Below are 25,575 nucleotides of genomic sequence, written 5' to 3'. Positions count from 1 at the left end.
AAATGGGAAGCCTTCAGTTTTGTCCCTGTGTGCAAATAATGGGGGGAGGAGCATTGGAAGCGGACAATAAGCCTGTTTCCTTCACAGAATGAACAAACTCCAATTTGTTTCAGAGGGCCGGATACAAGGAAACAAGGGGATGAATTGCAACAGACAGCACCCCTGTGCAAACCCCCGACTCTGCATCCAGCAAACACTTTTCACTGGGAGGAATGACCCCCCACCCCTGAACACAGCAGGGCTAACTTCTGTGCAGGCAGGGATGGCGCTGCAGGCAACATCGCTTCTCCACAGGCCGAAAACTCAGAAGACGAGAGCTCTTTGTTATGAGGGCCGGATCTAACATAAATGAGACCTTGTTGGGCTGGGCCATGTCAGGTTGGGCCGTGTATCAATTTAAGATTAGGTAGCAGAAATATTATAAAGGACACAAACACAATTAAAGATATGTTTTTAAAAAAGCTTTAAACATGCTTAAAACGTTAGCACTCATTAGTCTTAAAGATGCTTTCTTTGTATCTCTCCTATGGGATCGAGGGAACTGGGCAAAGGAAGCTCTGGCTCTTTCCTTCCTCCTCCAAGGAATTGGGGGAGCCTCAGCCAACAGAAGGAAGAGAGGCTTAGCTCAATAGCTCTGCTTGTGATTTAGCAAGCCTTGCAGAAGGAAGCAGACAAGAGCCAGTTGTTCAAGGGCCTGGTAGGATGGGCCTGATTCGGCCCCCAAACTGCCTGTTCGACACCCCTTCTTTAGCGGGCCCCCCAGACAGCGCGTGAGGGCGAGCGGGAGCGCGCTCAGCCGGGAAGCTCAGGAGAGGCTCGCCAGAAGACTCCGCCCACCCGCCCTGGCGCCCCCTCGGTGCGGAACGGAGGCGAGAGGCACGCGTGACACCGCCGGACCGCACCAGCCGGGCCGCGCCTGCGAAATGCCCCCTGGCGGCCACTTCCGGTGCTGTGAGGCGCGACTTCCGGGCGGGAATGGCGCGCGGGCGAGGGAAGGCGCTGCGGGGCGGCGGCGGGGGCCGGCGGGGGGCGGCGATGGCGGAGGCGCGGGAGCGGGCGCTGGAGGAGGCGGTGGGCCGCTGGGTCGTCCTCTTCTACGCCCACCGGGCCGTCCAGGCCTACCGCGCCGGCCGCAGCCAGGACTTCCGGCAGCTGCGCGACATCCTCAACGGTGCGCGGGAGGGAGGGAGGGAGGGTGCCAGGTCTGGGCGGGGGAGGCCGGGAGGCCTTGGGGGCGGGGCCTGGGAGGGAGGGGCGGGGCCTCGGCATGGCTCTTTCTCCAGGGGAGGTCAGCGGTCAAAGCGGGAGATCTCCAGGCCCCTCCTGGGCAGGGAACTGCTCTGCTCTGCTCTGCTGCTGATGCCCGGCGGGACTGGCCGGCTCCTCTCCTCTCCTCTCCTCCTCCGGGGCTGGGTGGGCGGCAGCGGCTGCCCTGCCTAGGGGGGTCTGGTGTTGCGCCGGGAGGGGCGCGGGTGAGGCTGCAAAGGAAAAGTGCACTAGACAGACTGGAATTGCCTCCCAGAATGCAGAACGCTTCTCACACCGCCGGGGATGTCCCACTCTTGGCTCCAAGCAGCTCTTGTTTTTTAAAACAATTTTATTCCAGTAACAATCAGTTCTTCGCGTTATAAATTACTTCTTTTTGTCTATCCCATATATTACTTTTCTAACCCCCGTTACTTGACCCCCGCCGGTGTTGTAGACTTAAAATACTAATATTTAAAGGTACCACTAATAGAACAAAAATTTCTAGTTTTCTTTCTTTTAAGACTTAATCATTATCAAAAATTCTCCAATGTCCTTTTATTTTCCACTCTTTTTCTATATAATTTCTAAATGTCTTCCACTCAAACTTAAAAGTTTCTAGATCATAGTCTCTTACAATACTTGTCAATTTGTCCATTTCACTCCATGTTATAACTTTTAAAATCCAATCCCATTTCTCTGGTATTCTCTCTTGCTTCCACAACTGCGCATACAATGTCCAAGCAGCTGAGAGCAAGTACCAAACTATAGTTCTTTTGGAAATTTTTCCATATATAATCCCAACAGAAAAATCTCTGCAACTTTCTTGATTTCATATCCCAAGATCCTAGATATTTCTTGTTGAATCATCTGCCAATACTTTTTTGCTCTTTCACAAGTCCACCACATATGGTAAAAAGAACCTTCATGTTTTTTACATTTCCAACATCTATCTGGCATCTTATTGTTCATCTCTGCCAACTTTTTAGGATTTATATACCATCTATACAACGCTTGGGACTCTTTAGCTTGGAGAAACGTCGACTGCGGGGTGACATGATAGAGGTTTACAAGATAATGCATGGGATGGAGAAAGTAGAGAAGGAGGTACTTTTCTCGCTTTCTCACAATACAAGAACTCGTGGGCATTCGATGAAATTGCTGAGCAGACAGGTTAAAACGGATAAAAGGAAGTACTTCACCCAAAGGGTGATTAACATGTGGAATTCACTGCCACAGGAGGTGGTGGCGGCTACAAGCATGGCCACCTTCAAGAGGGGTTTAGATAAAAATATGTAGCAGAGGTCCATCAGTGGCTATTAGCCACAGTGTGTGTGTGTGTATGTATATATATAAATTTTTTGGCCACTGTGTGACACAGAGTGTTGGACTGGATGGGCCATTGGCCTGATCCAACATGGCTTCTCTTATGTTCTTATACATCATTTTAAAACAGTTCTCTTTAATACTATGACGTGTTGAAAGCTTTATAGAATTCTTCCAAAGATATTCCCAAGTTTCCATCTGTATTTCTTTATTTACATTAATTGCCCACTTAATCATTTGAGATTTCACTACTTCATCTTCTGTAGACCATTTCAAAAACAGTTTATATAATTTTGAAATTAATTTTTCATTATCTCCAAGCAGAACTATTTCCATTTCTGTTTGTTCTTTTCTTATTCCTTCAGTTTTGATGTCTTTTTTCCACCAAGCTCTTTATTTGTTGCATTTGAAACCAGTCATATTTATTATTCAACTCTTTCGCAGTTTTCAGCTCTATTTTACCGCCTTGTATTTTTAATAGCTGATTATATGACAACCACTTTTCTTCATCCACTTCAGCTGTTATTTTTATCACTTCTGCTGGCACTATCCATAATGGTTTTCTCTCATCACCATATTTCTTATATTTCATCCACGTATTCAACAAATTATTTCTTGTATAATGGTGAGAGAAAAAACATCCATCCTTTTTTTCCCATAGTACATATAAGCGTGCCAGCCGAATTTATTTCCATGACCTTCCAACGCCAAAAGTTTTCTGTTTAATAGCATCACCCATTCTTTTATCCACACTAAGCAGACTGCTTCATGATATAGTTTTACATCTGGTAATTGGAATCCTCCTCTCTCTTTTGCATCTGTTAAAATTTTCATTTTAATCCTTGGTTTCTTCCCAGCCCACACAAATTCTGAGATCTTCCTCTGCCATCTCTTAAACTGTTTGCTGTCCTTCACAATTGGAATAGTTTGAAATAAATACATTATTCTTGGTAAAATATTCATTTTAATTGCAGCTATTCTTCCCAGCAATGACAAATTAAGTTTATTCCATTTTATCATGTCTTCATCCATTTTACGCTGTAGCTTCTCATAATTATTTTTTAAAAAAACAATATCTCCACACCCAAATATTTTGCCTTCGAAGTAACTTCACAACCTGTTAGCTTTTGTAACTCCTTTTGTTTACTTACTTGCATATTTTTACAGAAAATTTTTGATTTTTCTTTATATAAAATCCCGCCAGTTCTTCATATTCTTGTATTTTAGCTAACAGCAAAGGTGTTACTTGAGTGGGATTTTCATTTATAAACATTATATCATCTGCAGATGCTCTGTATTTATAAATAAATCCTTTTATTTTTAATCCTTCTATTTCTTTGTCTTCTTGAATTTGCATCAGCAAGATTTCAAGGGTCATTATAAACAACAGTGGAGAGAGCGGACACCCTTGTCTTGTACCTTTACTAATTATCATATCTTCTGTAAGGTCTGCATTTATACATAGCCTTGCACGTTGTTCAGTATATATTGCTTTTATCATCAAAGTCTTCTCCCAACTCCATTTTCTCCATAACTGCAAACATAAAGTCCCAGTTTAGATTATCAAATGCTTTCTCTGCATCCACAAAGAATAATGCTACTTCCTTTTCTGGATGTCTTTCATAATATTCTACAATATTTACAACAGTCCTAATATTGTCTCTTATCTGTCTTTTGGGGAGAAACCCCGCTTGATCTTCCTTTATAAAGTTTATCAAATATTGCTTAAGTCGTTCTGCCAGTATTCTTGTGTATATTTTATAGTCATTATTCAATAATGAAATCGGTCTATAATTTTTTACATTCGTGACATCTCTATCTTCTTTTGTAATTAATGAAATCACTGCTTCCTTCCATGTATTTGGTATTTTACCTTTTAATTTTACCATGTTCATCAATTTTTGGAGTTTCGGTATTAGTTCCTCTTTAAAGGTTTTAAAGAGCTTAGCTGTATATCCATCTGGCCCAGGTGCCTTTCCAATTTTCATTGCATTGATCGCTGCTTCAATCTCTGTTCTTTCAATTGGCGCATTCAAGACTTCTTTCATATTTTCTGTTAAGGAAGCTGTTTTAATATTTTGTAAATACAGTTCCATCTTTTCTTTCTTTATTTTAACACCCTTAAATAGTTTAGCATAATATTTAAAATTCTCTTTTTATTCCTTCTTGATCCACCATTTCTCTTCTATCAGCCACAATCTTACTAATAATTTTACTTTCTCTCTTTTTTTTTCAATTGCCAGGCTAGGTATTTTCCAGGTTTATTTGCTCCCCCAGAAGACTTTTGCTGTAATTTTTTCAAATTCCATTCCAGTTCTTTATTTAACAAATGTCTCATTTGTGTTTGTAATATTGTAATCTCCCTCATTTTCATTTTCCCTGGCCTTTTCCTTAGTTCACTTTTTTCTTTATTTCATTTTGGATGTCCAACATCTGTTTATCTTTTACCCTTTTATCTTTATTGTTCAATGTTATCAATATTCCTCTCATTACTGCCTTATAGGCACCCCACACCGTCTGGAATTCAGTATCCTCTCTGTCGTTTATTTGGAAGAAAGCTTTGGTCTCGTTTTCTAGAGATGTCACTATTTCTTTATTCTGTAATAAATCTTCATTTAATCTCCATCTTCTTGATTTTTTTCAACGAATTTGTAATCCACATTATTGGGTTATGATCAGCTCCTATTTTAGGCAAAATCTCAATTTTCTTTGTTATAAGGCCCAAATCTTTAGTGCCCCACAACATGTCAATTCTAGAAAAAGAATTATGTCTTGCTGAAAAAAAGGTATAGTCCTGTGCTTCAGGATTAAATTTCCTCCATATATCTTCCAGATTTTCTTGTTTAACCAATTCAAAAAAAGATTTTGGCAGTTTTCCTTCTTTATTATTTTTTTTTATCCAGATGCATTCTGAATTGTTCCATTAAAGTCCCCCATTATCAAAACTTGATCATATGTCAATTCATCAAGTTGTTGTGTAATATCCTTAAAAATACATCCTTCACTCCATTTGGTGCATACAGTCCCAATAACAATTTTTTTTCCATTCAACATTATTTCTACTGCTACAAATCTTCCATTTTTATCTTTAAGTACTAATTTCGGATCTAATTCCTGTTTAACATAAAAAATCACTCCCCTTTTCTTCTGCTCAGCCAGGGAATGAAATTCTAATCCCAATTGTTTATTCCATAAAAATTTATTATCCTTCTGTTTTATATATACTTCTTGTAGACAAACTATATTACAATTTTGCTTTTTAATCCAAAGAAATGTTGCCCTTCTTTTTTGTGGTGAATTTAGTCCATTTACATTCCAAGATGATAATTTGTAATCCATCATGGTGCAAATTCTTTATGTTCTTCATAAAATCTACGCAGTTCCTGTTCATTTGTAATTGTAATTCTTTTTCCCTGAAGTTCAAAGCTCAGACCTTCAGGTATTATCCATCTATACCTCATTTCATTGTCCCGTAATTTCTCTGTCAGTTTTTTGTATGTTCTTCTGTCATTTATCACTTGCCTTGGTAACTCCTTCATTATTCTTACTCTACTGCCTCCCACTATCAATGTCTTTTCAAAATTTTTGTTCATGATCTTTCCCACCATTTCCTTTGTCATATATCTTATGACCACATCTCTTGGTAGATTATTTTTTTTTGGCATAGAATGAATTCACTCTATACATATAGTCATACATATTTTTAGTCTCTTCAGGATTTTCCTCCAAAAATTCTGCAATTATCTTTATTATATATTCTTTCAAGTCACTTTCTTCCTTTTCAGGTACTCCTCTCAGACATATCTGAGTCTCCATCAATTTGCCGTCATGGATTGCCACTTTTTCTTGTATTTTCAACGAGGTGGAATCATGTACTTTCATTCTCCCTTCTACCTCCTGCACTTTCTTAGAAGTTTCCTCAGTCTCATTTCTGAGATCCTCAATATCTTTTTTAATCTCTTCTATAATTTCTTTCTTAGAGGCAGTTATCATCTCTTTCATACATTTCATCATTCTAGCCTCCATTGCCTCTAATTGTTCCTGCATTTTCTCCAGAGAAGTAGCCCTTGTACGGGTTTGCTTATGCTCTGACATTTAAAAACACCGAAAATTTTGTTCTAACCAATTTAAAATTTAACTATCAGGTTCAAAAGATTAGAGCTTGCTTTTTTCAACAAGCCTAATTTCGCCGTCCTCAGAGCCTCCTAGGCCGAGATATTAATTTTTAAAGTTTTTATTTCTTTCAAAATGACGGTTGCGACTTTCTACTTCCCTTTTAAAAAAATTTATTTTTTCCTTTAAAAGCTTCTAAAATCTATTATTAACAATAATGTCCAATAGTATTTATCTTTTCATCACCACCTCAATTATTTCCAACAATTTTTTTTTTTAAACTTAAAATTTTTATTTTATAAGAAAAAGAACGATAATAACATTTCTTATACAAACACAAGTGATTAGCTCAAACACAGCTTCCATGCATATGTCGACAAAGGTGTAACAACCAAACTTTTAGAACCAAGTAAAAGAAAAAGTAAATAGATAAATAAATACAAAAATAAATAAAGGAGTGATAAATATATGATAATAACCAGCATACATATTCATATGTTTGCATTTAACCATGAATCTACATTTATACATTGACATCTATACTTATAAACATGGTCGTGTCCCTAAGCAGTTGCCTAAGCAATTTCAAGCAGGCCCAGTCTGTGCAAGCCAAGTTTCAGTATAAAACAAAGTCCAGGAACTTTTTCGGCATTGCATACTTCTTGGATGTGTTTTTGTTTATAAAGTCTAAAAAAGGAAACCATCTTTCCACAAAATTTCCCCCTAATCTGGGGTTGTCCCCCGCGATGAGTTGAGAGGCAATCTTATCTTGTATTATAAGTTCCCACACCTTTTGAAACCAGCGAGTTATTGAAGGTATCTTAGTGCTCTTCCAAAGTTTTGCAAGCAGCAGTTTTCCTGCTAAGAGCAAGAGTGAGATGAGTTCTGATTTCAATTTGGAGTAGGCTGTTTTCGGCCACAAATTAAGAAGGACAAAATCAGGGGTATGAGGGATGGTTTCCTGTACAATTGCTTCAATTTTGGTAATTATACTATTCCAGAATGTCTGCACTTTTTGACACGACCACCAACAATGGAGGAAGGAGCCAGAAGTCCCACAACCTTTCCAACAGAGGGAGCTGATGTTTTTCTGTGCATGGCTTAGCATTTGTGGAGTCAGATACCATCTCGAGATTATTTTGTATTGCTGCAATTTAAAATTAACGCATCTAGATTTACATAAAGATGAAGTCCAAATTGTATGCCACTGTTCCTCAGTCAGGTGTGTGCTACAGTCCTTAGCCCATGCATTTTGCTGTGATGTAGGGTGTGCCCAATTTTTTTGATTTAATAAAAAGTATATTTTTGCAATTACACCTCTCATTGTCGTATTTTCATCATGTATTAATTTCTCGAAGGCATTCAACTGATTAACTGGTAGCATCACAGGGATCACATTGTTTAGAGTATCATGTATCTGATGATACTCAAACCAAGGGATTTCGACTTTGAATTTGGTCTTGAGCTGCTCACGCGTATATAATTTACCTTTGGCGCTAATGTCAGTAATTCTCATAATTTTTCCTTTTCTCCAGGTTTGGAAGTTTTCTTTGGGCATGCCTGGTGGGAACCAGGGTTGCCCCAAGAAAGACATAATCGGGGTTGATGGCTGAGTCACTACAGATCTATACTTGTCCCAGAGTTGTAGTGTGTAGCGTAGGAAGGGGTTAGCTAAGCTGGTTTTTTTCCTATCCGTTTCGCTAACCCATACAAATTCATTGAGATGAGCAGGAAGAACACTTGCTGCCTCTATTTGCAGCCAGGGTAGGTCACAGCTTTTCTTAGAATATATTAGGATGTTCCGCAGCTGGGCCGCCAGGTGATATTTTTCTAAGATTGGCGCACCTAGACCTCCCTTGGCACTAGGTTTGGCCAGAAGATGATATGCTATTCTTGGTTTTTTATTCTGCCACAGAAACAGGGAAAAGCTTTTTTGCCACATTTTCATTTCACCTCTTGGGATATCTACAGGAATGTTTTGAAATAAGAAAAGAAATTTAGGCATCACAAAAGTTTTTAATAAATCAATTTTCTCCAGCAGGTTGAGTTGAAGTTTTGCCCAGGACTGTAGATCTAATTTAACCTTTTTAAAGAGTTGCCCATAATTTGCACTAATCAAGTTGGCTAGGTCTATAGGAATTTGGACCCCCAAATGTCGCCAGGCTTTATCGACCCATTTAAAGGGGAAGGTAAGCATAATGTCCCGGCGCACCTCAGCAGGAACATAAATTGGAAAGATTTCTGATTTAGATATGTTAATAGCAAGGCCAGAAAATTTTCCAAAGGTGTCTATTGTTTGCATTAATTTAGTTAAAGATTTTAATGGATTGCTTAAGTATATGACCGCGTCATCTGCAAACAGACTAATTTTATGGGTTACTCCAGCAACTCTTATACCTTCAATTTCGGGGTCCATCCGTATTAGGTGAGCTAAAGGCTCTAGTGAGAGGGCAAATAGGATCGGAGACAAGGGGCAACCCTGTCGCGTACCTCTAGATAAAGTGATTACTTCAGATTTGAGGGTGTTAATACTAATTTGTGTTTTCGGTTGATTATAAATGGCAGCTATTGAGTTTAGAAATTTTTCCCCAAAGCCCATTTGTTCCAGCACTGCTTTCAAATATTTAATTTCCAACCTATCAAAGGCCTTCTCGGCGTCTAACGAAGCAATAAGAGAAGTTGTTTGTGTTGATTTACCGAAATGAATTAGATTGAGTGTTCTCCTGATGTTATCGGCAATGGACCGGCCAGGAATGAATCCTGCCTGATCCGGATGGACATATGCATTGATAATTTTGTTTAGTCTGCGGGCCAGCACTGTGGAAAAAATTTTAAAGTCATGATTTAGGAGCGAAATTGGTCGAAAAGATTTAGGGTCTTGTTTGTCCCTCCCTTCCTTATGAATAACTATCATTTTTGAGTCTTTCCAAGTCTCAGGTATAGTACCTTCTGACATTGCCAAATTACATGTTTTCGTTAAAGGGGGTAGCAAACTAGAACCAAACCTTTTATAAAATTCGATAGGAAATCCATCATTACCAACCGCCTTGTTGTTTTTGATTGAGGAGAGCGCTTCACGAACTTCTATTTCTGAAATAGGCCTATCCATGAACTCAGCATCGTTAGTTGACAGTTTCCGGTCGAATTTCATGTCCCTCAAATACTTTTTGAAGTCCAAATCTGCCTCTATAGCTGTACTATACAGGGTGGAGTAGTAGTCTTGGAAAACTTTAGTAATTTCCTGGGGTATGACGTGCAAATTGCCTTGAGGCGATTTAATAGAATGGATTTGAGAGTTTGCCTTATTTTGCTGGAGTCTAAATTTTAATGATCTCAGGGATTTTGCTGTTTTAGTAACATAGCGTTGTTTCAAATATAGTAGATTTTTTTGGACGTCTGAGGTTTCAATTAGGTCTAATTTATTTCTTTCCATAGTTAGTTTTTTAAGGGTTTTCTTTCCTCCAAATTTCTTATGTTTTGTTTCCAATTCAGTGATTTTGGATCTAAGTTCCAAAATATCTTTATTTCTGTTTCTGTGGCAGAATGCAGCCAAAGAGATTAAGTTGCCTCTAAGAACAGCCTTGAAGGCATCCCATACTACGTTTTGTGCAACTCCGCAGTTGTCATTGAATTGAAAGTATTCTTGAATCTGTTTATCTACCCTATCGCAAATGCTGTCTTTCGTCAACAAGAGTTTATTCAAAGTCCAGGTCTGCCCTTTGCTATTTAGCTCTTGCATCATGAAATTAGCTGCTACCCATGAGTGGTCTGAGATGGTCCGGGAACCGATTTCAACATCATGGATACAAGCTAAGAGAGCTGGGGAAGTTAAAATGTAGTCAATCCTGGAGTATACGTTATGCACGTGTGAGAAGTAAGTGTAATCTCTTGCTTTTTGGTGTAATGCCCTCCAGGCGTCTATTAGATTTAAGGATTGCAAGAGGTTGTTTAGGCCTGTTTCTTTAGTGTGTCTCTTTTTGGGCTTCTTACCCCCTGTCTTATCGAGGTTCAGATCTGCGATGTAGTTAAGATCACCTCCAACAATAAGCTCACCATGCTTGAAATCCATCAGCTCAGCGAAGGTCTCTCTCAAAAAGGACAATTGGCTGCTGTTGGGTGCATAAATAGAAACAACCGTTATGGGTTTACCATTCAAAGTACCTTTAACAAAAATATATCGTCCTTTGGGATCTGATTTGGTATCATGCAAATCAAAAACAGTGTCTTTAGAAAATAGGATTGCCACCCCTCTTGCTTTAGATGAGCCTGGCGCATGATAGATCTGATTGAACCATTTAGAGCGCAACCCGAAAGGGGCTTGTTTCTTCACATGAGTTTCTTGCAGGCAGACCACATGCGGTCGCTGCCTTGCTAGAAAGTTAGAAATGCGAGAGCGCTTAATTGGGTGTTTAAACCCTCTGCAGTTCCAAGTTAACAGTTTCAGACTTTTAGACATTATAGGCATTAAGCGTGAGGTTTAGTACACTTTACCAGGAGACTTAAGGTGTTGTTTCACTAATGCAAACTAGATCAATCCTAATGTGAATTGCTATTTTATAAGAGCTGGTAACTAAGTCGAGGAAATAGCAGAGTTAAATTAATAAGGAAAAGACAAGAAAAAAAAAGAAAAGAAAAGAAAAAAAGAAGGAAAGGGGGGGAATGCCAATCCACCCGCCAATAAAGAACAAAACAACTATATTCTACTCACTCGCACCCAATTCTTGGGTGAAGTTTCACAGCTACCCAGTAACTAGGGAGCTAGGGAAAAAACCCCTTTAGGTTTCCCTTATTTGAAACTCTCAAATCCCTACCAAGAGGGCAAAAGCTACAAGTAAAGCACAAATACTTTAACCTTCCTCCCCCATCCTCATTTATTAAGCCTTAAAAACTCTAACATCTGGGTAATATAAATATCAACCTTAGAAACCATGAAGAGATGAACTTAGCCTTAATATGCGTGCTTTGCACCATTAGTTGCTGTATGGATATTGAAGGCAAGAGTGCTGTTGCCAGATCTGGAAATAAAAGTTAGTTGCATAACCTCTCCTGTGGAGCTAGTGAGGAAAAGCACAATAAATGTTAACGGTCAAAAAATTCCATTAGTTCAAAAGAAAAAGGCCTCATCAGAAGTTTTAAGGCAATGTAGGTATGTCTATGAAAACATTTCCCTTACAAGCAGCTCTATTAACGAGACTTGTAAAACAGCTTTCTATGGGTTAACAGTTGCATAACAAATTCAAAATGATTTCACACAGGTAAACCCCCCCCCCCCAACAGGATTGCTTGGGCTCATTGATTTTGTTAGTTAGCATGTATGTTTTACATCTCTGTTTGTTAAATGATGCATTACCCTAGCAATCAGTTCTTCTGCTGAGCTTAGTAAAGCAGAGTTCTCAAGGTTAACATTGGCATAACAGTTTTATAACAGTTTTTGTAAGATAAAAGCCCAACGGGGCTATTGAGGCAAATTAACTTTTTGTTAGCTCCAATGGAGTTTATGTAGAGTTGCAGAGATTTAAACCGCATCTTCAGATGGCTGGTTGTCTACAGGCGCTTCAAAGTTCTTTCGTAGCTCTTTTTCTTCTTCTTCTGAGTATTTGATGGCAAGAGCATTCAACGCTGTGATTCCTGACTGTGCATCATGGATCTTGTAAAAGGCGCCATTTTTAAACAACAGGAGATCCGAAGTCGGGCTCCATCTGAACCTAAGGTTGCTCTCATGCAGCTTGCTGGAAACGATCTTTAGCTTTCTCCTTTTCTCAAGTGATTCTGGCGAAAGATCAAGCAGGAGCAAAATTTTTTTCCCCCTGTATACGATAGCATCCATTTGCCTTGATTTTTGGAGTATAAGGTCTTTCAGTCGAGAGTTAGTAAATTGGACTAGAATGTCTCTAGTAAAATTGCGCCGTTGCGAGGAAATGGCGCCCAGTCTTTGAACTCGAACTATACTAGCAGCCACGTTGTCGGGAAGGGAAAATGTCTCCCTCAGCCAGTCTGCCACAAAAAGCAGCAAGTCCTTTTTCTCTTCCGCTTTCTCATCAAATCCGCGAAGCTTAATATTTAGGGCACGCCATTTATGTTCCAAGGTTGCCAGTCTGTTTTGCAATTTATGCTCATTTTCTTTTAAGGTGGTGACTTCCCTTTTTAACGACAAGCCTAGCTCTGCTGAGCGTTCAGCTATGTTTGCAGTCGTATTGAGGTCTTCTGTGAGCTCCCCAATCTTTTCTTTCAGTGGCTTAATATGATCTATAATGGCTTCATTAAAATACTTGTGGATGTCCATTTTTAATAGATCTAGGTCTTTTTTAGTGATTGGTCTTTCTGCTTCGCTATCAGACTGAGCAGCGTCAGCAGGCCTGGGAGAGGTCGGAGTGGGCGCCATATTAGGGCCGTCTGGGGAGCACGCGGTCGAGTCACCCACCTTTAAAGCGTTTTCAGGCAAGAAGAAAGCCGACACCAAAGTTTTCTTTTTCGGAGCTTGCTTCTGTTTGCTTCGGACGGCTTTTCCTTTTGTTTTTGTAGGCATTAGAGTTTGTTTCGTTGATTTCTGAAGGTTTTGAGGAAGGAGGAGATCGGAGCTAGCTTAGGTTGCGTCCGCCATTAACTCGCGACGCTCCGCCCCCCATTTCCAACAATTTTTAATGTCCTGAACACCTTAAAAATATTATTTTAATTTTGACCTCCTTGTAATGGCCGCCGATGTTTTTCTGTGGTATTATAATCCTATTCATGTGATGCTTCCTGCTTTACTTGCCACCAAAACCCGTTTTCGCTGGTAGAGAGATCTCACGATACTTGACGTACTTCCTGTATTGACTGTGTATGCTGCAGGTCTGTGACGATGGTGCTCTTTTTTCAAAACCGCAAGTAGACCAAACAATAAATTCCTTCTCACTTTTTAGCACTGTCCTTTAAATTTAAAAAGTCCAAATTTCACCTCTTCATCCCTTCTTCTTTCAAGCTTTCTAGATTTCCATTCCCCACCTTCTGAATTTATTCTGTTTAACTTTAAATAGTCCTGGAATGAAAGATAGTAATCTGTACCTTTTCTGCAAATTATCCTGATCCATACCGGTCTTGTATAGCTTTAGATGTTTAGTAATGTCCAAGAAGGTTAGGATTCTGTCGAGCTTATGTCAAATAAATGACTCTGTAAACTTCTGCAGATGATGAAAATGCAACTCTTCTCCGGAGACCCCTCAAAGCCTCAAAGGAGCCCCCCCCCCCGGGACTCCCTTTTAGCCAAGGTAAATCTCAAAGTTTTCTGTGCATATCTTGGACTAATCTCTGACTGAGAAAAGTAGGCAGTAGGCATTAAATTGCCCTCCACTACCCCGAACAGAAGTTCCAGCCTGCTCCCTTTATGAGAAGCAGCTCAGCTCGGCATTTTCCTACCCCGGAAGTCCAGCTCCAAACAGCTCTTGTATCCATCTTTCACAACCATTCTTGGCAGCAAACTGTTGGAAGACAACAGAGCATCTTTTGAGTGCGCTTTCAAAAGCTGCCCAGCTGTATATATCCCACCAGGGTATCTCTCTTTGCTGGCATATACATCTGTGTGTTTTCACTGTTTGAGAGGGGTAGCATTTGACACAGGGTTTCTGAGTGACCTGAAGACAGCAGTGGGGTAGCATTCACACTTCATGGGCTGGAAAAGTGGAGCTGTAGGCAGTGTGTGAAGAGGAAAGTGTGCTTCCCTGCTCAGCCACCTGGGCTGTATGCTGGCTTTATGACCGCCTGACTAACCACCTGTCTTCTGTTCCTCCAGCTGTGCTTGTGCGGCCCTTGGCTCTGGAACAAGGCATTCATCTTCAGCTACGAATTGTCCAGCTTCTGTCCCGACTTGAAGAGAGTGAGTTCAGCTTGATATTGGGCTGCTGAGATGCCTTGTTCTTGGGAGGAGGCCCCTGGGCTATTTTGAGGAGTGGGGAGGTGGCTTGTGGTGCTGGCAGACACTGAGCTCGCTGGAAGCCAATCCAATCCTCTTTCTGCCTGCCCTCCCCCCCCCCCCCCGAACCCTGCAGTAGCTCAAAGAGAGAAAAGGACAATTGGAAGCAAGAGGGAGAAGTACCCAGGAGAGGAGGAGGTGGGGAAGAGAGGTGCTTCCCTGTTCAATATAAAAATTTTCAGTTGAAACAAAGGCTTTCCAATGCAATGATTGATACTGTCTGAGGCATCTAGCCTGTGAGTTGCCTTTTTCTTTGCCTGTGAGAGGTCTTATGTGCACAGAATTCTGCTTGCAGGATGGATGCTTTATTTGCTATGGAAGGGGCATGCGTAGAAGAAGATGCTATATTAGACAGAAATTTGCATTTTAGCGACAACCGGAATTCTTTCTGTGTATTGTAGACTGGACTACTGATTCAGGGGCGGAGGAGATGCCTTTTGAAAGCGCACTTCTTTTCCTGGAGACCATGAAACGTGAACGCCAGCTGGATGCAAAAGTCATAGAGAACCTCAGAAGAAAAATAAAGGAAGCTGTAAGAATTATAGCGTTTGAAGGGACATCTAGTCTAACCCCCTGCACAATGCAGGGAATTCAAAATACCTCCCCCCAGTTACCCCTGCTCCATGCCCAGATGGCAAACCCCACCCCCAGGAAAAAAAAAGGATCTCTGACCAAACTGGCCTGGAGAAAATTGCTTCCTCGCCCCAGAGTGGTGAACAGCATTTCCCTGGATTTGTAAGAACTAAACTCTGGTGTGCTTAGTTATTTGTGGCATGTCGAGAGAGCAGCAAGAGCAGCTCACATGAACTAAGGGTAGTGGCCTGCAAAACATTAGTTTTTAAAGCTATCTTTTCCCTGAGAAAAAGACATTCTAATCCTCCAATCTTGGATAAACCGGGTAGGAACTCCCAGGGTTTTTTTGCCAGTTAACTTCAGAGGAGCCAGTGACAACATGTAAATAATAAGCTTTGGCTTAACTCCTCAGAGTTGGATTTCTCATAACGGTCTTAACACTGAGACCTGCAGTGAACTCCATGGATTAAAGTTGATCTTATGCCTCAGGGCTGAGGCAGGTGTCTCCTCAGCTCTCCTTCCGGATGGATGCCAAGAGTTGACCTTGGAGGGATGGCCCTCGGAGGTCTGGTCTGTCAGCGAAGGTTCATTGAAGTTTCCAAATGAGCAGACTTGTTACTTAAAACAAAGTTGCATTTATTGTATACTCCAAAGTTACTCCAGCATGATAGCCATTGGAACTGATAGCAAGCAGTTCGAATCATTTGTATTTAACATCTTACATCAAAGCAATAGCATCTACACCCCAGTTCCCAAAACAAAGGCTGTTTTTGCATGTGAAAGTTCCACACAGCTCCCCCCTTATCTTTTCCGGCGGCAGTGTCCTTGCTGCCTCCGGGGAGGAGGTGAGAATTTGGCAGCCACCCTTTACTTCAAAGCAGGCCCAACAACCTTTGATATGCCTGGGAAGCTACTCTCTACTTTATCCCCCCCCTCTACTGTCCTATAGCTACTTGTTAGTGAGCATATATCAATATGGTTGGTAATCAGCAATTAGCAATAACATCAATGAACAGAGCCTGACAGTCTGGAGGAAAGTCATAAGAAACAGATCTTTTGGGCTCATTAAAATGCTCACTGTTCTTTTCTTATTTCTGTAGGCTGTTATTGCCTGTGTTAAGAACCAAGAATTTGAAAAAGCCAACAGACTTCTGAAGACACATCTGTCGAAGGACCCAAGCATCCAGGTGAGTGTTTCATAGGAAAGTATTACATATATACCCCGCCCCCCAATTTCATTTCATTTTTTGCCAGGAAAATACAGTTTTCCCCCTATGGCTTTTTCCCTGAAGTTCAAAGCTTAGAATTTTATGCCTCCTTTGCTGAGAGAGCCACAAGTCCATAAATTGTACATTCTGGCTTGGCTTGTGCTCCACATCTCTCCATCACTAACACTCTGAGACCTTTGAGAAGTGAGTGGGGAGGTGCGCTGGAGTTCTGAGTTCCAGATTCTCCAGGCAGTGGAAATGTCTTTCTCCACCCATCTGCTGCACTAAGTCCACTCTGTTTCCTTTGCCTAGAAGACAAGATGGGCTTTGCAGAGCATCGTCCGAGAGAAGAACTTCTCTCATCCGACAGTCTGGAACTTCTCCTTCAAGGCCTTCCAGCAAGAAGTTCTCCTCTGTTTGGAAGACTGCCTGGATGGCTCTGAGCCCTTCCTCCTCGATGTAAGCCCCCTTGTGCTCCTCTGTGTTTGCTGGGCTCAGCACTGACAGCTTGGACATACACGAACCTGCCTTATACTGAATCAAACATGTTGTGCAGCATCCAAATCAGTCTTGTCTACTCGGACCGGTAGTGGCTCTCTGGGGTCTCAGGCAGAGAGAGGTTTTTCACATCACCTCCTGCCTGGTCCTTTCCCGTTTGGCACACGGGAAAGTGGAAATGGGACAATATGGGGGTGGGGATCTTTGTGCGTTCGCAAGACTTGGCTCCTCATGTGTAAATAAAGGAAGGGGGGTATTTGGTTTTATACAGAATGGCTTATTGTTTAATCTTCTTCGTCTATGGGCATGGATCCATCTTGTGCTGTGTGAACTGCACTGGGTACCAATTAAGTACTGAATCCAGTTCAAGGTCTTGGAACTGACATTTAAAGCCGGCATACCTACAAGGCCGCCTCTCCCTGCATGAGCCCCGGAGGTCTTTATGATCAGCGACCCAACAACTTCTGGTGAAACCCAGCCCCAGAGACGTCCATCTGGCCCCTGCCTGGTGGAAGGAGCTCCCCCTGGAGTTCCAGGCCCTGTGGGATCTGCTCCAGTTCCGCAGGGCCTGTGAAACAGAGCTCTTTCGCCAGGCTTTCAGCTGAGGCAGCGGGCGTCACTTGCTGCCGGCCTCCCCCTTCATTCCATCCCAGGGCTGCAAGACCTGCTGGGCCTGGACAAGAGGCCACGGCTGGGAGGCAGAACCTGCCATTTTAGTCTCTATTGTCACTTTGTAGTTTTAGATTTTATATATTTTAAATTGGGGTTTTTTATTGTTGTTTTTATGATGTCACCCGCCCTGAGCCTGTTCTACAGGAAGGGCGGTAAACATCAAATCAATTGTTATCCCTTGTAGAGACTTGGCACTCCATCTTAGCTCATTCATAATAAAGTAAATCAATAATGATGTGCTTGCCACCACTGTACTCATTTGTCCCCCTATAAACATTTCCAGGTGATGGGCCTGGGCAGGAGATGTTTCCCAATGGGCCAGGGTGCCTGCCTGCTGACCCCTCGGCCAGAGACTGCATAGGGCAGGTGTGCACAGTTAGAAAACAAGTGAACAAGGAGAGCTTTTCCTGTGAGTCTGTCTGTCCTCTGTTTAAGATGGCAAGAAAGAAGCTGACTGATACGGAGGCCCCAGGGCTCAGTCCTTTGGGGGCGGCCAGCGAGGAGACGGTGGCTTCAGAGGACCCGGAGGAAGTGGCTGGGTCAGCAGAAACAAAGAAGGACCAATCCACAAGAAGATCCAGTGAGGGTTTGACCAAGCCCACAAAGGAGGGTGAGGCTACAGGTGTGGAGGAAAGAAGGCCAGAGGCTGCGGTGGTGGCCAGTGACGGGGACATGAGACTGCTGCCCCCTGTGGAAGAGGAGAGAGCAGTCAGTGAGCGAGCGGAGCCCCCCAGAGCTGCCAGCAGGGAGGAGCCTCCCCCTGCCCTGGGGACCCCCGAGACTGCGGGCAGGTAAGTGACCACCTGCGGCAGCAGAACAGCATGGGGGTCAGGAATACAAGGCTGCCACTGCTCTTGGGCTCCTGGTCGTTTCCCCACTCACAACGCTGCCATTCTCAGAAGATGTTAGGAAGCTGGAAGTGTCATCTCTGCATCAGCACCCTCACCCCATTTGCAGCTGAGGCAGCAGAGCCCCAAGGGGCTTGGGGAGGGGTCATGTCTGTGTGTAGGGGAGAGAGAGAGAGAGCGTGGGCTGGCCCTGCTAGACTGCGGATGGCAAGTCATGTGCTGGTTCTCTTGGTGCCCTTAACACTCCCAGAGCTCAGGGCAGGTTGTCGTTCTCATCATCCTACCTGCCCACGTGGCAACAGGCACCTTGTCAGTCAGTCCAGGGAGGGTTTTCCCCACTCCCGGAAGCTGGGGCTTCTGGCTGGGGCTGAGCCTCATCTTTAGCAGCCAGGATGGAGCGTTTCATCCACCTGCTTTAAAAAGAATGGGCTGCCTTGCAGTATCAGCTGGAGCCACTCTGGCTTAGATGCTGGCAGGATGCCCATTCAGATGATCCTGCCTTTGGCATCTGTTTGTCCGGTTGATACGGATGCTGTCCAGCTTGGGGTAGACAGGATCCTTGGAGAGGTGAGCCACCTGTGTTCTCAGCCTTTGTCCTCCTGGTTGATAAAAGCTGCCCAGAGGGGAACTGAGTGAGCGGGTGAAGGGAGTGGTGAACTCTTCCTGGAGAGCAGGAGCTGTGCTGGAGAAGGCAGGGATGAGAGATCTGTTCCGGGGGAAACCTTCCCTGAGCCCTGCCATGCTGGAGACTTTCTGGCCAGTCTTCTCTTCCTGGGCAAGATGCTTGAGTGGGTGGCTGCTTCTCAGCTGCCAGGGCCCTTGGAAGAGATGACTTTCTGGTCCCATTTCAGCCTAGGTCAGGATTTGGGCCAGAGACTGCTCTGGTCACCTTTGCAAATGGCCTCTGCTGAGAACTAGACGGGGGACTTTGTCCCTGCTGCTTCCGCTGGATCTCTCAGTGGCTTCTCAGCACCAGGATTAAGGGCACTGCGCTTTGGGAGTTCACCTCCTGTGTGGGAGGTCAGTCCCAGAAGGTAGTGTTGGGGATTCCTGCTCTGGCGCTGGCCTGAAGGGTCAGTCTTATCCCCTCTGCTGTTTGGCGCTGCTAGGAGAGGCCATCAGGAGGTCTGTCCTGCGGTGTCACCCATGCGCAGAAGATACCGAGCTCCATCTTTCTTTTCCACCTCATTCTGAGGGAGCTGTTGAGGTTCTAAAGCAGGGCTTGGAGTCGGTAGTGGGCAGGTGGCGTTCAGTCCTAGGAAGATGCAGAGTTCTCCGGGTCGGTAGAAAAGGCAGACCAGGGATTTCAGATCCCCCCTTGGATGGGGCTGTGCTCCCCTTGAAAAGCCTCGTTTGCAGCTTGGGGATGTTGCTAGATGCAGCAGTCGCATTATAGGAGACCGGGTGGCTGGTGGGTCAGCAGATGTGCCAGCTGCACCTATTCCTGGCCTTAATTACATGGAGACTGGACTACTGCAATTCACTCTACTTGGGGCTACCATTGAAAAGTGCATGCAGGCTGCAGCTAGTTTGGAATGGCCAGTTATCAAGATCACGTGGCCCCAATATCACACTTGCTTCTGATCCGCTCAAGCCCAGCTCAAGGTGTTGGTTTTGACCTCTAAAGACCTACATGGCTGAAGGACTCTCTTCTCCCATATATTCCTGCCTGGGAACTAACAGCACAGGGAGAGGCCCTCTTAGCTGTCCTGTCGACCAAAGAAGCTTATTGGGGAGGGACGGTGGCTCAGTGGTAGAGCATCTGCTTGGGAAGCAGAAGGTCCCAGGTTCAATCCCTGGCATCTCCAAAAAAGTGTCCAGGCAAATAGGTGTGAAAGACCTCAGCTTGAGACCCTGGAGAGCCGCTGCCAGTCTGAGAAGACAATACTGACTTTGATGGACCGAGGGTCTGATTCAGTATAAGGCAGCTTCATATGTTCATCAGGTGGTACACAAAAGAGGGCCTTTTCAGTGGCAGCCCCACAGTTCTGGAACAGCCTCCCCAGGGAGGGGGGTGCCTGCCTTTAGGTGACAGCTGGAGATGGTTTTATTCATGATGGTATTTGAGAAGCTGTAGTTCTTCTACCTGCTGGCACCATTAAATTCTTGATTGTAATTTGCGCTTTTTATGTATTTCATGATGTCCTGTATGCAGGGGTGTGTTCTAGCAGGAGCGCCTTTGCATATTAGGCCACACACCCCTGATGTAACCAATCCTTCAAGAACTTACAAGGCTCTTCATTGTAAGCTCTTGGAGGATTGACTACATCAGGGGTGTGTGGCCTAATATGCAAAGGAGCTCCTGCTAGAATTCCACCCCTGCCTGTATGGTAGAATGGCGGCTAATAAGTACTTATTATCCAGTCCATAAAGTCGCCATTGAACTAGTGATTGGCACGCACAGGGACCTCTGTCATCAAGAAATTTAATTTTGGCCACCAGTGGAGTGAGTCTCCACTGTGCTTTGCTACAGGTGTGATGCATTTCTAAAAACTTCCTGGCAATGCAGGGAGGCAAAGGGTGCAATTTCTGAAAGGGCTCGGCTGCAGCCAGGCACTGGCCGAGGCAGAAATCATCACATCTGAGAATTTTGTTAATAAAGGCCCTTCTGATGCCGCTCCATGCCAACCCTCAGGTGATTCATATCCAGACTAGACATTCACTCTGCAGAAACGCCATAACCCATTTTCCGTGCTGTTGAGGGTCTCTCCCCCTTCCGGACACCATTTGGAGTTGAGGGGTTTGGGTCTTGTCGCAGTAGTTCCAGGGGTGGGCTTCTGTGGGGAGTGTGAGGCTGATTCTAGACCTGCACGGAGGAAGGAGAACTGCAAATCATAGAGTTGGAAGGGATCTCCAGGGTCATCTAGTCCAACCCCCTGCACAATGCAGGAAACTCACAAACACCTCCCCCTGAATTCACAGGATCTTCATCGCTGTCAGATGGCCATCCAGCCTCTGTTTAAAAACCTCCAAGGAAGGAGAGCCCACCACCTCCCGATACAAAATACATGCATGTGGTGGTCATGTTTTTATGATTGCATTTTATATTTATTAATTATTTGTAAGCCACTTCAAGTGAAGAAAGTGGGATATAAATTTTAAAAGCCAGAGCAAATGCGGGGTGCTTCCAGCACGGGCCTTGCAGTTTCTCCCCTGTGAAGGTTCTTCTCAGGCAGTAAGTGTGACAGGGGTATACTCTCCCCCCTCCAGTTAGGTAAAAAGGCTGCGTTTGGGGTTCAAGCTGAAATTTTAATTGTTACAGCTCATTTGTTTGCCTGTTTCTTTGGAAAATATGTTGATTGAATCGTACGAAAACCCACCCTTTTAGTCTTGGTGGTTTGAATGAGATAGATTTGAATTCGCCACCCTTGTTCTTGGATGTCTCTCTCGGCTTGACTTCGCGAACGAAGATTTAAGAAAGGTGCAGTAGTCCACGTCTGCTGCAGGCTTGCTGGTGGCTGACAAGACCAATGCGGGACAGGCAGGTCCGGCCACAGTGGATGTAGCCTTCATGAAACCCCTTGTGAAAGGAAATGGGGCTCCCGGGCATCAGAAAGAGCTGTGGGTGTCTCAGGAGCCAAAGGAATGCAACAAGACTTTGGTCTTAGAGGAGCTGAAGAAGATTTGTGAGACGAGCCTGTAAAGCGACAGAACGTCCCGACTTCCCTGCACTGCTGTGCTCCAGAGCCCTCGTCTTCCTTCCCATTCTGTCTGAGGAAGGGCTCTGTGCAGCTCCAAACCTTTCTCCTCTTGCCCAAGAAGTCCCTGTAGTTCACAGAACTGCTGTTCAGTTTAATGAGAGGCTCTTGCAGAGGGAAAGGCGTCCGCCTTCAGGTAGCTTCTTGTGCACAGGCGACAGGCACAGCAGCCTCGCTCACTGATGAGGAGGGAGACCATGCCTTTATTTATTATTGTATTATATTTATATCCTGCCCTCCCCTGACGGGCTCGGGGCAGCTTTGCCTCCTTCCCTCCTGCTGAGGCTGTGTTTTTGCAGGTGCTCCCCCAAGAGGCCAGCCTTCCACAGTCTGTCAGCTCTGAGAGAAGCATTCAAGGCCCTGCATGACTCTACAGATGCTGATGCGGCCTTTTCTAAGCTGGATGAGACGGACTGGGCTTGGCCCAAGCAGACTCCGGTGCCCCACCGAGCAAAGCGCCAGAGGGAGGAAGAGGAGGCGGCGGCAGCAGCTCCTGGCACTTCTCCCTCATTCCAGAAGACTCGCTGTTTGGTGACCATCAGCCGGCTGGTCCAGGGGTGTGACGCAGCGTGCGCCTGTGACTCGTGCGCCAGTCCAGAAGTGTCAGCGGAGCCTCCGGGGACTCCTGTTGCCCAGCCTGCAGACCCCGAAACACCCACCTCGCCACAGAGCCCCCCAACTTCCAAGGTGCGGGGTGGGTTCTGTGCTGGGGAGCTGGCGTGTTCTAGCCGTTAGTAGCATGGGCTGGGTGAGCGAGAAGTTCTTGGGAGCTATGAAATGTGGATGGTGTTGGCCTCTGGTAAGGAATGCTGTGAGAGTCCCAGGAGTCCCCGTTGAGCACTTGGGAACAAATGCTACAGAACACTAAGCACTGATGCTGCCCCATTTGCCAGCAGCACCTCCTTCTGCTCTGCTCATGGGGTGTGATGGGGGAAGGGCCAGGTAGACAGCCCGTGGGGAGAGATGAGGAGATACTCTTTGGGGCAGAGCCAGGTGAAACTTAGCAGGCTAGAAATCGACAAAGCGGATGGATTAGTCTGAACAGTGAGTGCTGGCTGAAAGGAACGTTGCCAGAGGGGATGTGTGTGGCAGCTTTTTGGTCATCTCTCTCTGCCAGCCCTTACCAAAGAAGTCCTATTTAACACAGCTTCCTCCCGTCCTCTACCCCCCAACCCAATATGGCTGTATAAACACAGGAGCCTTGTGCTGCAGGGGTGGGGGGAGGGGAATGGCAGAGCTGCAGTGCCACACACACACCCCCCCCCCCGGGCACTAGAAACAGCAGGAGATAAGCCAAATAAGCAGAGTGATGTCATGTTCCTGAGTCAGAGCTGCGACATGCAACTTCTGCCCCTCTGTTGAATTCAGGCTGCCCAAGCGAAGATGGAGGTCCTGGCGAGAGGAGAAGGACACCTGGAGCGAGGAGGAGGATCTTTTTGACCACAGTGAGTGTGGCCCCTTGAGTGCCTCTGCTGGGTGCTACCCAGACCCCTCAGGGAAAGCTTCCCAGGGAGAGTCCAGTGGAAGAAGCACACGGTTGCCTGTATCTGAGTGTCGGAGATGGGGAGCTGTCTTGAGTAACTCACTGCCCAGGATAACAGCAGGTGTAGGAAGAGCAGAGTGCTGCCATCTCATACAAGACCACTGGCGGTCTTGTGGCCATGGCCAGTTGCCTGTCTGGACCAAGTGAGGGGGGGGGGATTTTCGAGATGAGGTGTGGCAGAGAAATCCTTACCAGTGGCTGCTTAGAGATGGACAGTCTTTTCAGTTGCTTGTGCAGGAAAATACCAGATAGTTTGTGAGAGAGGCCATCTGAGAAATGTTTTAGTTGTTCCCCCCCTTGCTGGGAAGCCCATGCAGTGGGGGTCAGTCTCTCCGGTGTCTTGCAGAAGGGAAAGGTGATTTGTTCCAGAGCGGCTAATTGGGTTTGTCTTTGCAGTGTCTTCAGGAGGAGAGAGCACCAACACTTCTGTCACGTCTGGAGCAAAAAAGCAGGTAACTGGGGGACACCACTGACCCAGCCCAAACTGGTGAGCAGCAGGCCTTGCTTTTGGCAAAATGCCCCTCCAAAAGGGCCGACTCCCTGGCAGTTCTCCCCCCCCTTCCGCCTGTGCAGTCCAGTGAACCCCTGTTGACGAAGGCAGTCAGTCCAAAAGTGCAGTTTCTGAGAAGCCTCCACGGAGGATGATTCTTGACCATAACATTAATTCCTCCAAGGTCTTATGGGGGGCGCTAGATCTCATCTTAGTACTGCTGAAAAGTACCCAGTGGGGTGGGGGGTGGGGAGAGCGGTTCCCTGGAGTCAGTGAAATATGAGCTGCAAATTTCCCAGCTTGCACTCTGTAAATGCGGCAGGAGAGTCCAGGCCAGGCCACTGTAGCTTTGGGAACAGAATAAGATGGCCCTGGGCAGAAGGGCTGCACTCCTGGGAGAACTTCCCTGCTTTCTCTGCCTTTGTTTTGTAGAAGTGGACTGCAGAAGAAACAGAGTGGATCCGGGAAGGCGTAAAGAAGTATGGAGAAGGGAACTGGAAAGCCATTTTCAAAGCATACCGCTTTAGGAAACGGACTCCAGTGATGATCAAGGACCGCTGGCGGACTATGAAGAAGCTGGGGCTCAATTGAACTCTGGGGGAGCTGCTGAGGTTACCACGTGCGCTTTAAGGCCGTGTGGCCGGGAGGTGGCGCAGCACAGCTTCCTCTGCAAGGCCAGTGCCCTCGGGTGGAAGATGTGGCAGCCATTCAGCATTGCAGGAAGACCAGGCTCAGGCCTCTGGGCGTGGAAACAGCACCCATTATGGCCAGGATTGTGACCACTTCCCTTGTCCTCTGTCAACCAGTCTGTGGTGGTTCTCTGGGGCTGGCAGAAGGGCAGATTTCTCCAGCCATAACTTCACTTTTCAGTGAACTGCAGTGCGGGGCTCGAAGTTGCCTCTGGAGGAAAGATGGGGTCTCCCAAATTCTTCTTGTTAAAACCTATTAAATTTAACAAAGATAGGCTGGTAGAATCAGCAGTTGGAGAGTGTTGGAATTTGGTTACAGTACTTTTTAGAAAATAAATTAGTTTTTCTAGTTTCAACTTGGAATTCCCTGCTTTCTCTGCCTTTGTTTTGTAGAAGTGGACTGCAGAAGAAACAGAGTGGATCCGGGAAGGCATAAAGAAGTATGGAGAAGGGATGCAGTACTTTTTAGAAAATAAAATTAGAATTTGGATGCAGTACTTTTTAGAAAATAAATTAGTTTTTCTAGTTTTGACTTGGAATTCCTGGCTCTTTTTCCAAAGGACATTATGAACAACTGCCCAAATCCATGAGGATTACAAGAGGCTCTGCTATCCAGCCGTAGAGGGACTCTGCAACCAACGTGCATTGTTCTGCTTTTGTAGGAGAGGCCAAGACTGATGTCATGCAGTGCTGATGGAATATTGGCCATCCGCTGGGGTGGAAT

The 25,575-nt window shown here is 44.8% G+C and overlaps 1 protein-coding gene across 1 annotated transcript; it reads left to right on the top strand.

Moving 5' to 3' along the window:
- Positions 1-1,008: 1,008 nt before the first annotated feature.
- Positions 1,009-25,383, top strand: TERF2 (telomeric repeat binding factor 2). The gene is given in 11 exon segments (XM_060253904.1): positions 1,009-1,171; positions 14,453-14,536; positions 15,034-15,164; positions 16,306-16,392; positions 16,726-16,872; positions 18,019-18,374; positions 22,429-22,795; positions 22,797-22,816; positions 23,498-23,574; positions 24,069-24,124; positions 24,595-25,383. Coding segments are annotated over 11 exon segments (1,620 nt in total). The 5' UTR covers positions 1,009-1,035; the 3' UTR covers positions 24,754-25,383.
- The last annotated feature ends 192 nt before the right edge of the window (positions 25,384-25,575 follow it).

The sequence above is a fragment of the Heteronotia binoei genome, chromosome 14, assembly GCF_032191835.1.
Source record: "Heteronotia binoei isolate CCM8104 ecotype False Entrance Well chromosome 14, APGP_CSIRO_Hbin_v1, whole genome shotgun sequence".
Taxonomy (NCBI): domain Eukaryota; kingdom Metazoa; phylum Chordata; class Lepidosauria; order Squamata; family Gekkonidae; genus Heteronotia; species Heteronotia binoei.
Note: the sequence above shows the minus strand (reverse complement) of the source record. Positions and strands in the feature narration are given on the sequence as shown.